The sequence below is a fragment of the Netta rufina genome (assembly GCF_964035555.1).
Source record: "Netta rufina genome assembly, chromosome: Z".
NCBI lineage: Eukaryota > Metazoa > Chordata > Aves > Anseriformes > Anatidae > Netta > Netta rufina.
The window spans coordinates 57,434,971-57,452,073 of record NC_140126.1 but is presented as its reverse complement, the minus strand read 5'-3'; the positions used below and the strand labels follow the sequence as shown (position 1 = coordinate 57,452,073).

The 17,103-nt window shown below is 38.8% G+C and overlaps 1 protein-coding gene across 1 annotated transcript in view; it reads left to right on the top strand.

Moving 5' to 3' along the window:
• EPB41L4A (erythrocyte membrane protein band 4.1 like 4A) overlaps window positions 1-17,103 on the top strand; it is a 131,188-nt gene that overhangs the window by 92,301 nt on the left and 21,784 nt on the right. Inside the window, exons 13-16 of the mRNA XM_084305624.1 lie at window positions 6,694-6,775; window positions 10,540-10,623; window positions 13,151-13,264; window positions 15,093-15,140. Coding sequence (XP_084161750.1) covers window positions 6,694-6,775; window positions 10,540-10,623; window positions 13,151-13,264; window positions 15,093-15,140 — 328 coding nt within the window. The remainder of the gene's footprint in view (window positions 1-6,693; window positions 6,776-10,539; window positions 10,624-13,150; window positions 13,265-15,092; window positions 15,141-17,103) is intronic.

The window sequence follows — 17,103 nt, the reverse complement described above, 5'->3', positions numbered from 1 at the left end:
CTTTGAAGATTAAAAAAAAAATGTTTTGTTTTTTACTCATCTTATTCATAAGTATTTGTGTAATTTCTATCCCCCCAATCTTGTTTTGCTCTTAATGTGGCTTAATTGATAAGCCAAGCATTTCAAATATGCAGTTGCTTTCCACTGGTGCAGGTTTATTACCTCAAAAGATTTTTAAATCAGATGAATTTGATTCATTTCCCACATTATATGTGAACTAAAGGAAGAGAGCTGTGCTACTCAAAATCTATCCTTCTCTGTCAATGCATCTATTTTGAGTCTCAATTTTTTCATTTTGTATCTGGGTATTCATGGTGATATACTGCTAGTTCTCTTTGTCCATTTAAATGCATTTTCATACTCTGAAGGAAAGTTAATGTCATTTCTCCTCCATGTCACAGACTCCATATGGCAGTCTCTTGCATGTCACCAGGATAAATGCACCCTTTTTCCCCTAAACTGGATCTTTGATACAGCAGTATTGAGTCCATTTCTCTCAGGGAATCAGGTCCAATTGATAGATTTTAAGCAACACTAGGTGAAAAATACTGACCCAATATGTATTTTACTTTTACAAAATATTTTTTATCAAGAAAATGTGACTGCTGAAGTAAACAGTCTTGAGTTAAAACACTTCAGTTGGGCAAAGTTTTAGAGAATAATATGTTATATCTTAAAATAAATTTTCCTTTTGTATAATGGGATCATGTATCATGTCAGTAGATCTCGTTGATGGCTTGTCCTTTTTTCTTAATTTTGTGTTCCTAGTATGGTGTAATAAGATTAAATACGCCTTGTTCAACATTTTAAACAAGATGGTTTTAGTTTACATCTGCTGGATATTTCTATATTTCTTAAGGTGTTTTCTGGAAGTGCCACATAAATTACCATCCAGCTGAACATAGCTTATAATTTATCTTTTTGTAATGAACATCAGAGTTCCATTTATTTTCCCCTCTCACAAACCCCAAGCCCAATAACAGCTTACAAATAGTTATTATTTGTAGCTTTCTTCTTGCCTTCGCCAAGAATCTTCAAGTCCAGCATCTTTCCTCACCTTCTTTACTTTTCTTCCTTTTCTTATGATTGCAAAGTTAAGCACATGAAACAAATGCTTCTCTTTCTGCAGCCAGCTCAATTAGTTGGTCTGTCATAGACCCAACATCATCTGTTTTTGGACAATTAGATCAACCACTAGACACAAATTCATGTCTGTAGCACGTGCCATCTACATTGCTGCTGCTGGCTGTAGAGATCTGTGTGAAGTACTAAAGTCTCTAACCTCCAATATCTCTTTTTTGTTGTTGTTGTTCCTTTATTTTGTATACATGTTCTGGTGTTATTGGTGTTATTACCGGTTGCCTGGTAAGTGTGTTGTTTTTTTTTTTTTTTTTTTTTTTTTGTCACTTGCATGTAGAGGTTAGCTATAGCTTGCAGTAATGAGTGACTAATAATGTTTTCCTGTCTTGTAGGTCCATTAAAATGTGCTAAAGTCATAAGGGCTGCAGACTCTTGAACTGTGGGTTAAAAGTTGGAATAGGTACCAAGACAATGATAGAAAAAATATATACTTATATATTTGTTTGCAGTTAGAATGCTTTAGGGGATCAATTAAAGGACATAATACGGTGAAGAGAGAAACTAGCTTTCTTGTATAATAGCCACAGCCATTGAGTGGTTCCCTTGATAGGAAAGGATGAATAAGCAGTTTGGCTTTGGCATGGCAGATTATTTTCCTAGAATCCAGATTACAGTTGCTTAAATTTCAGTAAACTGCATTTTATCACTTGCTTAACTCATACCATATTTCAGCTGTGCTGGAATTAGTGGAAAGACCAGTCCAGGAAACTTCACAGACTGTGCAATCAGTGTATTTATATTAGTGCATTTTTTTCCTTTGTGTATGCTTAGGTTGTTTTTCAAGTGGGTGCTCAGGTGGAGAAAGTTGTTTTGGGTTGTTTTGTGGAGCCTTGAACTCAAGGCATGCATAGCTTGTTTAGTTCGTTTATTCCCCCAGTTTCAGCTGAGAGAGAGTTACAGTCACATTTTGTTCTGGTTGCAAATCATAAACTCAAACAGTGGAACAGGATCACTTATTGTTCTGCCTTACCCTCTTATGGCAGGACTGATAATGTTCAGCTTTCGCAATAATGGGTACGGGCTGCTCGATGAAAGCATTCATTATTCTTTCAACTGAATGCTGCACTCAAGAAGTTCCTCAGGAACGTTCTCTCTGGACAAACATTGATGTGGCCAGACCTGTTGCCATAGGTCTGAGTTTATTCAGTCCTGGAAAACACATTGCTTAGGGCTTCTTGTTTTTTGCTAGCTGAGGACTTGATTTGCCAATGCCTTGCACGCTGTGTAGTTGTATAACCACTGTAAAGTAAACCCTGGCATTCTGTTTTATAAGCCAGGTGGAGAATCAGGAGCAAGTATTAAAATTACAATACTGCATGTATTCTTATGGTCTCTAAACTATAGCTCCCAGGCATGCACAATCCCTGCATTGACTGAGCTACCTAATATCACAGACAGCTGTCATTATCCTTCTTTGCATGCACCTCAGTCATGGTAGATAGAGCTGTTGGATTGGGGCATTCAAAATCACCAGTCTTTTCCCAGAAAACTGATATTGGTTTTGAAAGCTAACTTTTACAAACTGAATATTGGGTTAACTGTATCTATTTAGTTATTTATTTACTTTGAGCATTAAACTTTAAAGGTTATTTGAAATAACACATTTTCCAAAAAGATGGATGTGACCACTGCTGTATTTCATGATATGGCAATTTCAGCAGAAATGAGATGACAGGTATGGAAATTACTTTGGAAAAAAAAAACAACACATTATCACAGGACAAGCTAAGTAAGTGTGGACATTTGAAGTCCATTCATTTTTATAAGCTCTTAGTAACATGCCGTGCAAAGCATGAACTCTTACGTCATGTTTTCCTTTTGATCACTCTATCTTCTGCCCTCATTAATAGATCTAAATACAAACACTACTTTCAGATAATGTCAGTGAAATTGCTTTAGTTGATAAGAAACAGGCATGACTTAATTAGCTCACGAGGCTCCTAAGATTTTGGGCTTCTGAGTTTTTAAAATCTAGTTGTCTATTTAAATTTGAATGCACAAATCAACGTTAACCTTGCTGTAAATTTAATCAAAGCATGCATTCATGTTTATGGAAAAATTCAGTTCAGTGAACACTGACAGTAACTTAACTCACAAAAGGCAATCAAGCCAAAAAACCTGGTACAAGTTGAAGATTTTTGTTTGTCTAAGGTATTTTGAGAGGTCTATTACGTTGGCATTTAAGAAACAGTGATATAGATAAGATACTGTAATGGGGTTAGTGTTTGGTCAATTTTTCTGGAGTTTGCCATGCTGTATGATACAGCATGCTGTATGATACAGAGATATATATTGGGAGAACAGTACTGTGAAGGTAGCAGAAGACACATGAGGTGGAACATACTTCAAGACTGTTATTTTTCTAAGTGTGGACAGAAGGCTTTCCTCCCAATCAAGCTAGCTATTTGTACAAAAGAACCGTGAAGCCAAAAAAAGTTTGTTTTTTAGAAGAAGGAAACAAAAGCTCCTATTGTCCTAAAAGGCAACAGTGGAGTCAGTCCAATGTGGTTCAGTGAGGACTTCTCTCAGTAGAAGAGAGTTATTTTGTATTTCTGTCTGGATTCTGCCTCTGTGATAGTTGCTGGTATGTTGTGGTTTCTCTGTTCTTCCCTCAGCTAGGTACTTGTTAAATAAGGACAGTGGTAACCAGGAAACTCAGCAGGGAGAAGGAGCTGGTGCTTTTGTAAAGGTTTACAAGTGCTGGCTGCTCTGAAAGCTGATGTGCCCCTCACAGGCTCTGCAGCACTGGTTTTCATGCAGGGAGCCCAGGGAGCTGCAAAGGCATCAGACTTTCTGCAGTAGGGTGGACTGACTGCATCACATAATCCCCATCTTCTAACACCCAGAGGTAGCTGGGCTATACTGCCAAACACAGCAAAGGATTAGGTCTGGAGCAACCGGCCCCTGGCTCTTTTTCTGGAAGTTGTTTCATTGCTTTGACATGTTTTGGAGCATGAGCTCTTGTTGTTCCATCAAGTAATGAGCACTCTGAGGGGCTTAATAGGAAGCTACCTCACTTATGCAGCAGCATCTGAATTGCTGAAATCATTTCCTTTGTTTGGAAAAGCAGTAGCTTTGCTGATGTTAATACTTCCATTAGTGAAGATGTTGTAGTGTTGTGCTTTTTTTTAATTATTAATATATTTTTCATGATTTTGATGGCCTAGGAAAAGCAACCTTCATGGAAAAAAAGTCAGAAACCCTTAGATATCCTTGTTGTTTAACACTTCAACCTACTCCATTTTCTTATCACTACCAGTATCTTCCTTAAAGGTGGGAAATGTCTGCTCCTGTTACTATGAGCTGTCATCTTTCTTTTAATGTGATTTTTTGACCCTAGGCATTTTTAGGTCTCTGGAAGAATTTTTGTAGGAGTCTTTTTTTTTTTTTTTTTTTTTTTCCCTGACCATTTTCTCATTCACCACATTCGTTCATGGAAGTTTTGGGTTTCTTAACCCAATAATTTTTCATTCAGTAATTCTGTCATTTTACCAAGCAGGTCACAACAAAAGTGTAGCTATTGCATCATTCTTGAAAACATAAAACAGTCGTATGGGCAGATTTATAGTGCTTCAGACAGTTTGCAGAGCTGGCTGTCTTGTCCTGAATAAAACAGAGGATTCATTCAGGCTCCCAAAACTTTACTTTCTGTTCTGTGTGTGAATTTGTTCCCATTCTATATTTCCTTCTTAGAATATTCCATTTCTTCCTAGCCCTTAGATTGTCATAAAGAATGAAAAGTGCCTCAGAGGAGCAAATGATACACAAGACAGGACCCAGGCTGCTCCCATTCCCTGCCAGGCATTATTCTGAAAAGCTAAGTAGGGGAAGGAGTAAACTAAATCATTAAAAGCCGTAAAGGTCAGACAAATAAGGGCTTGGCTGAGTTCCTTGAGCAAAGGTGACTTAATGCTTCTCATGACCCTCTGCAGTGTATGAGAAATCTGCAGAAGACTGACAGATTTAATATGGAGGAGGCCCACACCCTTCTGAAGATGCAATTGATGGCCTGACAAGATGCCTTAGGATACCTCAAGTGTCTGTGTTGAAGTAGAGGGGAGTGTAGAGACTTTGTATGTTAAAAGAGAGGTATGGGAAGTTGTGACGTGTCATGGAAAAATTCTTTCCCTGAGACTGTGGAGAAAGCTGATAAAGTAAAATTGAGCCACAGCTTAATTTGAGACATTATGTTTTAGTTTTAGCAAAACAAAACAAAAAAACAAAAACCAAAAAGGCTCTGAGTTTGTACCACTGTATTAAGAACACAATGGTGCTGTTGCTTGTGCATGAAAAGGTACAGAATTTCCTTGTTACCAGTTTTACAGATTTCAGTCAATCTTGTTATCTTCAGTGAACATCCTCAGTGCCCAATCCAGAGCTGATGCATGTCATTAGTGGAGCTGCTTTATTGTTTTACTTAGCATCTGCTTTTGGAGATGGTAGCAGTTTTGTAAGAAGTTACTAAAATTGCCAGTCAGATGGAAAGGAAACATCTGAACTGGAGAAAAATTACGGATCAGTATTGATGGCAAAGCATGGAAACTAAAATTATAGTGCTAACAGACACAAACTCTTCTTGATGATTAATACATCTTTTGTTTGTTGTTAATTCTCTACCAGAGTTTTGTGATTATACCAAGCTAAACAGAACAGTTCTAAGGTGTATACATCCGTACATCATACCTGTGTCATGTCACTTTGTCTTTAACTCAGAATGAAATATCCAGATTCCTAATCAAGTGCTCCTAAATTACAAATGCACCAGTCTTTTACTTTTAAGCCTCTTGCATGGAGGGGAGGTGCATGTCCATCCTACTTCTTCAAGGCTATGGTGGAGGTTTCTGTGCCAACACTGTGGAAAGAGCAGGAGCAAAGAATGTTCAGTATTGGGCACAAAACTGGCCAAATTTTTCTTACTCATAGAAAGTGAGCCTTAGATGTTTCTTGTCCAAATGTTATTCTTTATTCTCTTTATATATACTTACACTATTAGTTTTCAAAACCTTGGTTTACAGTTTTTATTTTCCTGGGCATGGTTTAGGATTTATTAGTATTGTGTGCACAGTGCTGCTACATTGATTTGAAAGGGTTCCTTGCAATGTACATATTCATCTTGCTTTACCATCTAATCTAACAATTGTTTTAGAGGGCACAGTAACCACACAGGAGATTGCCAAGATTTTTCATAGTGCAGACCATACCAAGTTAGCTTATATTCTCCTCATACCTTTCTTCTCATTAGTGAAAGGGCAGGAAATTCCCTCCTGGTTGCAGTAGCATAGTATCCCTGTGGGAACAACAACAGCTAATTCCCCTCTCTCACATGGATGAGTAATGAATGTCCCCCATGTTGAACTTTCTTGTGACGTGCTGAAACCAGAAAAAATGGTAAGACACAAAAGTGTGATCCTTGTACACCCTTAGCAAGTAAAGCATGCACCATATGTCTTGTGTATTATTTTATCTCACCTACTGCACTGGGTTCAGGTGGGTAGGCTGAGTAGATGTGCCAACAGATTGGCTAAGGGACTATCCTGTATTTTCTTTTTTCAGGATCCAGCAGCATGAACCAGATTGCAACAAATGGGGATAATGAAGCAACTACAAAAATCATTGCACCTTCCCCAGTGAAAAGGTAGGTAGACCAGCAGTTTCCTTCCAGCTTTTAAGAGTCTGTTTATTGCATTGGACAGAACAATACATTTAGTAATCATTAATCGCAGCTTTTCTTGCCCTTAAGATTTAGGACTCTCTGATCTTCTGCTGACAAAGCTACCAGAGATAATTCATTTCAGCAAGCCCCAATCTTCTGCTGCACTGGAGCTGAGGTTCCAGGTGATGTGGAGATTGGAAACCCAGAAATCAGGGCATGTTAATGGGAAGACAGTCTCCATTTTAAACCTGAAAAAACAGATTGTGGCACAAGGGGCACTGGTCAGGATAGGCATGAAGTCCTTCATGTCTCTTCCCTACTCCCTCATCTTGGGTACAGAGGAAGCTCTGCTTGGGATGTGTGGGCAGGGAAGAGCTGGGAATGGCCTCTTCCAGCAGCGCTCTTCACCCTGCTGTCTATTATTCGTTGCACAGGTAAATCCAGGACTACAAAACTAGTAGATGTTTGTGCTTGGTTCTCAGCAGTAAAGAGCTTGCTGGGGCTCCTCTGGACTTGTATGGTCTGCTGTGTTTAATTACCAGTGCTGAAGCACACATCTCTAGTTATTAGGCATATTTGAGAGAACGAGGTGAGGCTCAGATTCAGGAAGGGATTTATGTTCCCACCCTTACTTTTAGGGATGGACAAATCAAAAAAGGGTGATTTGACGAAACAGTGAGTCAAAAACTCAGCACCTAACATTTTTTGCTTAGTTGCCTAGATGTCTGTCTCTGCATGCCCAGTATCTCTGACAGCTTTTTTTTTTTTTTTTTTTTTGAGCTGAGAAACTCTGACTGTATTACACTGTTGAAGCTGAGGTCTTTACATGCTATGTATCTCCACTGGCTTCTGAAGGAGGGTCAAAAGATTTACTGCAAATACGTGGTGGATGGTGTTTCCTGTTGCCTAATAATCTAAACTGTTGCCCCAGAAGAGAAGAGCTGAGTTTAATTGCTCCCTCAGTTTGAGGGAATCTGAATCCAATGTTCTTGTCCCTGTGAAATAATACTACTTAACTCCATCCAGCTGAAGCAGGATGTGTTAGTAGAGAGAAAAGTACAAAGGAAGAAGGTCATCTTTGCATTGTGGTATGAGAGCAAGTATTGAGAATCAGGGGCTCTTAACTACAGTTTGTGTTCCCAATGCTATATATATATATATATATATATATTTTTTTTTTTTTTTTAATTTTTCCCTCAGTGAATCGTTAAAACAAAAGGGATAGGCAAGTTGCAGAGCAGGGACTCTGACCATTGCAGCTTCAAAGGGTCTGGGTTTAGTTTCTTAACTTGGCACTGTAAAAGCAATTCTTGGGCAGTTTCTCACTGACTCATGTTTTTAAACAGTGTTAGTCATGTCTAAACAACCACAACAACAAAAATTGGAAGATATTTTTCTTGCATGCTTTCTATTTAGAAATTGATTTATTTTTCTCCATGTCTGTGTCTGCACATGCAAAACACCTTTCAGGGCCACCAAGCTTAGTTTGCCTGTCAGGCAACACATATCCTGTATGACGCATTTACAGTTTGGTTGTTTTCTTCATCCTGTATGATTCTTGCATTACTTCTCAGTCGTGTTTACAAAGCACTATCCAGTAGCTCTTAAGAGATGAGTTTTCACAGTTTAACATCTCATTCACTGCTGAGATACACAGTTGGTCAATTCTGTGTAAATGGTGTAAATTCAAGGTAAACCATAAATCAAAAATACGACAGTCTCCCATGAAAATCAGATACTAAAATTTTCTAAAACTTTGAGTGAACTCAGTCACTTTTTCAACTGCGTTCCTGATGATAATACCAGTATCTGAAGAGCTGCTATGGTCTAGTTCTGACTCTAAAGTCTGCTCTGAATGAGTAATGACATAGGAAACTAATGCAGTGAATTCAACTACCACGATTATTTCTCCTTCTCTTTTATAAGATTTGAAAGCACAATTCAAATTTCTTTAAAATGAACTTCAGTCTGAGAATTGTTCTGTAGTTTATGATGTGCAAAAACAGTTGCTGTTTGCAGCACAGGACAGAAACATGTTTGCCTGAGTTACTTGCTTACTGTGTAATAAGCATGTGTTTTTTAGCCTGGGAGTAGACTGTGCTAATAAGAATCACTGATTAATGGGTGCAGTATTAAGAAAACATTTTACCTGTTAAAGTGTAATTTATTTTCTTTTCCTGCTGACTTACTGTAGCTTTGCATTTGGTTCACTACATGAGAATTAAATGCTTAACTCAGTGACCTGTAGTAACCAAAGTCTGAGGTTAAAAGTGGATTAGTGAGTTAAGTAGCCACGATTCCTTCATAGAGCAGTGTCTGTCACCACCTGCTCTGGGCAAAGAACTCTGGCTTATGTGCCCCTCTGTAAAGCCTTTTTTGCTGCTCAAGTTGCACTTTGGAAAGATCTGTGGTATTAATGCTTGTAGTGGGTTGCTGTCAATAATACTACTTGAAGAGCTTAGTGGAAACCAATATGGCTTAGTTTTATATCAGGTGAACTGCTTGTTCAGGCTGAAAGTGAACTCTAGAGATGATGCTGCAGGAAAAGCACAACTGCTCACTGGGGAGAAGGTGCATATAAAAACACGCTATGTCTGTAAGCCACCTTCCAACACTTGTAGTGGCAGTGAGCCATCCTGTCTGGGACCATTAAGGGGCTGGAATTTGTAAAACCTGACTATGAGAAAGCAAGGAAGAAACAGAGAGAGAGCACACAGCTGGTTACAAATACTGACACCTATTTTGTAAGCTGCTTCGACTCTGCTGGTACTTCACCTTGCAGCAGTCAGTGAAGCCAGCTCTTTCATGTTGTCAGCTTTATGCTCAGTGTCTAGCAAAGAGACAGCATAAGGAGTTGCTGAGGGAGGGATGAGAAGAGTATGCTGTTCCTCGAACCTGTGGACGGTCATGTTTTGAATAGTTATCACCCATGCCTTTGTTACTCTGATCTTAAAAATGATGCAGAAGCATGATAAGGATAATCAGAGATATGCGTTAACTTATCTACTGAGAGAGATTAAATGGACCATGATGCTTTCATGGGGATAAGAGATGAGCCAGGTATTAGATGTATGAAAAAATAACAAAGTGGAGTTTGTGATTAAGGAACAATCATTCACAGGGTATTTTTTTTTGTCTTTCCATAAATACGGAACTGTGAGGAATACAGGATGCATTTTTTGAAATGGGTGAAGATTTGAGACATAATAAAATACTTGTGCAACAGTTGGAGTTGCATAAAGCAGTGTGCTGCTACCAGGCATGATTCATGCCAAAAATACAAAAATATTCAAAAGGTGCTTAAGTAAATCCATGGAAGAAAGTTCCATCAAGAACTATGTAAAATACAAAGCAGATAAAACTTATGGTTCAATTATCTGCATGTTGTGGAAGACCGGGAGGGCATGTTGTATCTTTGCCCTGTTGTTAGACTTTTTGCCTAAGTGTCTGTTCTAATTTATTTTGAGATGAGATTGACCTTTTTCTGACTCAGTGCAGCCGTAATTATGGGATTGTAGAGCTGATTTTCAAGTCCTTCATTTTTTTTCTTCTTCCAATCTGTCTTTCTAGGAGAGATTCTTTAATATAGCAGTTGTTTGCCTTCTTTCACATGTCAGGCAAATAGCTGTTTGTCAGGGTGGGTCTCTATACCGGCTGTATGCCTCCAAGATGAATTTCTGAGAGAGGAGAGAAGATGTGACCTATACACTATGGGTTTTTAAAAATATATCTGTACTTTTATTTAGCTTTAAAAAGATGAAAAATGAAAACAGTCCAGAAACCCAAAGAAGTAAAACAAGCGCACCATGGGAGGAAAACGGCCTGCAGAGGTAAGGCAAGACATGATATCTTAGGTTTTGTGCAATGGTAAATGTCATGCCCTTGTAATAGGGTAAGGGATATTGGTATAATATATGAATGCATTAGCAGGGTCACAGGAAGTCTGTATTGCAAGTAAGAAGATAGGTCCTGACGTACATATATAATCAGTTAAAAACTAGGCAAGTATGAGTGTATGAGTAGGAGGAAGTGGTTGGTGGACAGGTGTCGTCAGTGGCTTTCCACAGAGATCTGTTCATGGACCTCTGTTTTAGAGTACATTTGTCAAAGACCTGGAAGAAGGGGTGAGAAGGTTTGTTGATGGGACAGAATTGTTTGGGATAGCGAGATTGAAAGTTGTCTGTGAAGAATAGCAGGAAGACCGTTAGAGTCTGCTTCATGATCCACTAAATGGTGGATGACATTGAGTTAGTAATTTTAAAGCAAGCTTAATGGGAGTGAAAAATAATCCTAGATTTCCAATTAAAATGAGGTGCTGCGGATTTTTGAGGGATAGCCTCATGAAAACACAACTCAGTAGCAGTCAGAAAAACAATTAGCAATTATTAGGAAAGACACAGTGAAGAATACAAGAGAACAGCATTCTGACATCAGAGAAATTTGTGGATTACATATTTTCTGCATGAATTGTTAGTGGAGCTCTATGTCCTTACCTCAGGAAGAGAAGACTTTGAAAGGGGCAGCAAGGGTAATCAAATGTATGAATGGCTATACATGAAACCTGTACTAGGAGCAACTACATACACCAGAATTACTCAGCCTGGAAAAGAGATCATTTCAGAGGTTGTGCTAGAGATCTAGAAAATCATGAGTAGTACAGAGGAAGGGGATAGAGATTGGGATTGTATTTTTCCAGTGTAAGATCTTAGGATCTTTAGGTGAAGCTGGCTGAAGGTGATTTAAATGCACCAAGAGAAGGAACACAGTAATCACTTCCTGTGAGTAGGAGACCTGTGGTGCTCCTTTGCAAGAAATGGCAAAAGTTAACAGGTTCCTGGGAGAGCTGAAGACAGAGGTATAACGTCTGGCTCAGTCAGTACCCTAAACTGGGAATAGTGCAGTACTGAGAGAGCACCAGGGATCTGCCTTACGTATTAAACTTCTTGCTTTGTGTAAGTGGTTGCTTACGGCCACAGTTGGAAACAGGCCACTGAACTAGGTTTTACATTGGTGTAATCCTGTACAGTCCTGTTTTCATGTGATGTTCAGATCTATACATGGTGCATCTTTTGGGGCCTCTGGTCCTACTGCAAACACTGAGTTTTCAGAGTAAGGACAAAGCAGTGTGCAAATATTTTGTTGCTAGGATAGATGTTTGTTTGTGGTGTTTAAAGAAGAACTAATGTCAGCTTGTCACAGTATAGCTTCATAGTTTAAATTGTTCCCAAGATAGAAGGAGCTTTGACTCCTAAGAGACAAAGAATGATAGGACTGAGTTTTTACAAGTCCATCTGTTGTAAAGAACTATGCAGTTTTAGACACGTAAGCAGGCTGCACGTATTGCATATTGCACAAAGATTTTTGCAGCTGCTAGTAATAATTTTCCACTTTGAAATTCATTCTTATTGAGATGAATTGTCAACTTTTTAACTGTGCAGAGCAGCATTGTAATCAGCAGTATGCAGAAGGAGGGTTTTAGGAAAGCAGGAAGAAATACCTTTAGCTGGGATTTTTTGGGAATACCATATTTATCAGATAGCTGTCCTGAAAAAGAGCTAAGTATCATCTTAATCATGAGTAAAAATGTATTGCTGAGTTTAGCATAGCTGTTCAAAAAGTTCTGGAACTGCTACTGCATCAATGGATCACCTTATAGTAGCATAAACCATCGCAAACTCTGTTACGCTGTGGGAAGTGTTTCTTACATTTCTGTAGAAAGGCACAACAGAATAATCCATACAGGAATTTGAGAACCACAGTGCAGCCTACTTCTAACACTATAACAGCCTTGGGTCCCATCCAGGCTACTTCAGGCAACATGAAGCTTGAGACACCTCCAAAACAGTGGCAGAAGCTTGTGTGGATGAACAGCAGAAAGCTGGAGCTAAAATTCACACTCCAGACTGCTAGCTCTGTAGTGAAGATGTATTCTGGGATATGGAAATTGTTTTAGGACTTACACCCATAGAAAAGAATACAGGTGCATTTGAATGCCTAGCTCTGGGTTGTATAAGTCATCCTAAAGCAGTAAAATTTTATTATGCTAAAAGAACATATATATGCTTGGTTCTACATTTTGTAAGCTTAGAGCTGTTACCTTCGCAATGCTCTGTAGTCCTTGTTCTCTGTTTTCAGTGTTCAGTGTAAAATACTTATTCCTGGAAAGCAGTACTATCTGTATTTACATAGCATGCACAAATGCGCGCACACACACTGTCTGGCACATACATATATAGCTGAATGCAGGTATGTGAGCATGAGCCTTCTCGTTATTTTTGTAGACAGAATCTGGGATAGCTGTCTTAACTCTCCTGGAAGTTTAGAAGTCAATTGTTTGCTTTTCATTTTTAACTCTAGTGGGCTGTACAATTCCCCCAGTGACCGCAATAAATCACCAAAGTTTCCTTACTCTCGGCGACGGAACCCATCAGGTGGCAGCGAGAATGAGTCTGGGCAGCCAGTCCGGAGGAGGTAAGAGCCCTGAGGCTGCTCACTGTTAGTTTAGATCACAGAAAGCTTGTGTTCTTGCACACTCCATGTTCAGTAAAGGCTCCTGGGTCCTGGGAAAAGGGGTACTCTAGGGGCCCATCATTACTGCAAAAGAAAACTGAGCAATAATATAGGATTTGCTTTTGAAAAGGAATCTTTCATCAAGATTTTTGCTTGCCTGCTGTTTTGCATACCAGGAAAATGATGTTGAAAATACAAGAAATTACTCAATTTGCACTTGCATGATCCTTTCAGTTTCTGTAGCAATTTTTCCCTTTCTCTTTGTAAAGAAAGGGATTGATGGATCTTGCTTGCCCAACAATAAGCTTCTGTTACAGAGCAGTATTTTAGGTATATTTCTTTTCTATAAATGCAACAAAGATTAAATGAATGAGCCATTAAGCTGGTTTTAACAGTCCCATATGTGAATTAGAATCATAGAATTGCAGAATCACAGAATTGTTTGGGTTGGAAGGGACCTTAAAGATCATCTATTTCCAACCCCCTGACATGGGAGGGGATACCAAATTACTTTACATTAGAGAGCATACAAGTAGAAATTTAACTATGAGTTGCTTAATGTGTTTTAATGGGTGTGTGCTGAACAGAGTAACTTAGAAAAGTGAAATAAAATGGATGGAGATATTGTGCTTTCTGTCCTGGAGTCTGTCCAAAACGTGAATCAATGACAGCTCACATTATGAAGTGATAGTTTTGACAGACTACATGTTACCTGAGTGATTGGTCCTGCTGAGAGGCTGCTTTCATCACCTAAGCTAGCTAAGGTACCCTGGTCAGCTGCAGAGTATAGACAAGCATAGCTATGGTGTTGTATTCACAGTCATCCAGGACTGTCTTACGAGCCAGCACCCTGGAGCTACATTTCTTTCTGACATCTCTGATGCAATTCACTGTTTGACTTTCAAAGCCAGGGTTTGCACAAGGGTCTTTGAAGACACAGCTGTATCTTTAAGGAAATCTTCTGGATAGATGAGGAGCTTTTATATCTGCCAGGTTTCTGAGCTGCTCCAAACTTTTTATCTGCCAGTTGCTGTCTAGAAGAACAGTGAAGAAACTCACCCATCGTGTATGCTTAGTGAGCTTGTGCCTGAGTTAAAGTAAATCAGTGTAGCTCTCTTTAAGTCAACAGAGCTATGTTGATTTTCTCAGCCCCTGTAAGTGTTGACAGCAGTGTGTTTCCTGAGATGGATTTTCTGATTCATTCATAGCTTAGTTGTTAGGAGGACTTGTTGGGCTCTGTAAAAACAAAGTAATAGTGATGTGCAGAACCATGTTGAGTTTATCATCTGGGATTTCAAGTTGGCTTATCTAATAAGTAGACAGGCGGTCATGCCAATAACAAGTTTTCTCTTGGGCTACCACTCCACCAAAATGTTTTTAAAAGTCTTATCTCATATGTGAGACTGTCAAGACTGACAATAGTGGGTAGATTCTAACCTAATTATGTCTTCCTGAATCTTGGTTTTATTCATGCACTTTCCTTTTTCATCTGTTTAATAACAATAGCTGTGTTGTTTATGCTCTCTTGACTGGAATTAAGAGGAAAACAGCAGGATTTGCTATGCTGGAAACAGTAGGAAACTCTAAAGGCCAGTTTACCGTGCTCAACCTTGCAAGTCAGGCTTTTGTAATGGGAGCTTGAATGGGATCATACCTTTTAAACTTACTGTAGAGTTGCCCTGAAAAGTTTAAAACAAGCACATCCTATGCCATACTAAAGATAGGAACTTTTGTGTATTCATGTTAAGTGACCCAGTGGTTTTTCACTGAAACTTCCTTAATATTACAGGAAAACCCAAAACTGTGGTGAAGATTCAGAGTTAAAGCAAAGGAGAAGGTAAATATATAAACTATAGCAGTTATGAAATGATAGCAAATTACTAATCATATTTTAGTTCTCTGTAAAGCCTCCCTTCCTTCATTGTCCTCCGTCCTCTTGAACGTTTAAAATGCTTATTGTGTTCCATTCATTTACATTTTTCTTTCCAATGCTCTGTAACATAACTTAATCACAGCACAGATCCCTACAAGCTACCTTGCACATTATTACTTCTTACCATAATAGAAATAGTTTGTGGAACTTTAGTAAAGGCTTGTCTGCAGCTTGAAAGTCAATTCCAGAAATCTGAACTCTTGGATTTTGCATCTGCAGTTTTTGTTTTGAGTTCTCTAGCCTCCCAGTCCACTTAATTCATCTGTTTTGAAAGCATGTGTATTGTCATTTGAGATTAATTGCCCTGCAAAAAGTGGGTACAGAGGCATATCCCTTCCGCTTAAACTTCATAGTCTTCTCAGTGTGTCTTACACATTTTTGCTGAATTTCTTTGTTAAGCTTCACTTCTTTTTCTGTGCAATTGTGTCTGGATGTCACACTTCCAATTAGAATGCTGGTGCAAATTCATACCTGCCCTTCTACAACTTCAGCTTTGGTCAGATATTTTGCATCTGAAGTTCTCCAGTACCATATCTGCCTGCTTTGATTCTGTGCTGTGCTTCTCCTTGCTCCTACGTTCCTGTCCTGGCTGTTGGAAAAGGGACCCAGTGCAGTTCATTTTGATGTCTGAGTCTCTTGAAGACTGCGAAAGAGAGGAGGCACTCCCAGGATCTGATTCACCACTCCAGCATGGGAAAGGAGCTCTGGCAGAGACACAAACATCTCAGGGACAATCACAGGAAGTCAGGGAAAGAGCTCATGTACTTCGCACCTGAGATAACAGATTATTTTTTGAAAGGATGTAACCATTTCAGTTTGTCAGTGATACACCCATGGTGGAGGTCCAGAACATAAAGCAGAAAGTATTTAGTTGGCATCTCAGGTGGGAACCCCAGTACTCAGAAGGGACCTCTTCCTGAAGGCTGTACACGACAAATGTACAAATTTGTTATTGTACATGTATATAGGAATAGACTCTCAACTTTCTCACGGTTTGACTACCCTCCTCACATTTTAATCAGAAAAAAAGACTGCAACGGAACATGAGCCCTCTCTGTCAATTGTTTCTCTGAAATAACAATCCTACCCTTAAGTCCCCTGCTGGGCTGTGTATGTTCTGCCTCTCTTGCATAACTGATTATTCCTTCTTTCTTGATCTACGTGTCAGACCATGTATGTATGCCACCCTAAAAATATCAAATATGTTATGTGACCATGAGAAAAATCATGAAACTTCCTTTGTAATTGTTAAAGATCAAGATTATCTTGTGTTCCTGCACCTGACTTAGTAAATCATCATTTAAAAAAAAGTATTTTATTCACTTCAGTAAAAGCTGATATGCAGTGAAAGATAGTGTTCTGACAGCTAGCATGAACAAGGTGTCACTCAGCTGGCAGCTCAGCAGTCCTCCTGTCTCTCTGTAAGTGCTTTCTTGACAGGGACACAAGGTAATTTGATGTGTAGTACCCAAAAGGTGGATCAGATTTTCATTCCTGAAAAGCTAGAGAAATATTTATCTTGATTTTGAACAAATAGGGTGTTTTATCTTAAAATTCTCCTGCTACGCTTTTTTTTTTCTTTTTTTTTCCTTTTTTTTTTCTTTTTTTTTTTTTTTGAACTTTTTAAGATAAATTGTTTAAATCAGAGCGGGGAAATACTTGAAATGTGGAAGAACGGTGTTGCTCTGATGACCAGGAAGGTTTTTTTGTTTTTGTTTTTGTTTTTTTAAAAAAAAGTATTGCTCTCATGTTGATGTTGAGAGTCAAGATTAGATGCTATATGATATCTGATAAAATTTGGGGTTGTTTGGAGGGGAACAAAAGAGATACATAAGGTCTGCTGCAGTTCTAGTGCATGTGTTGCTCT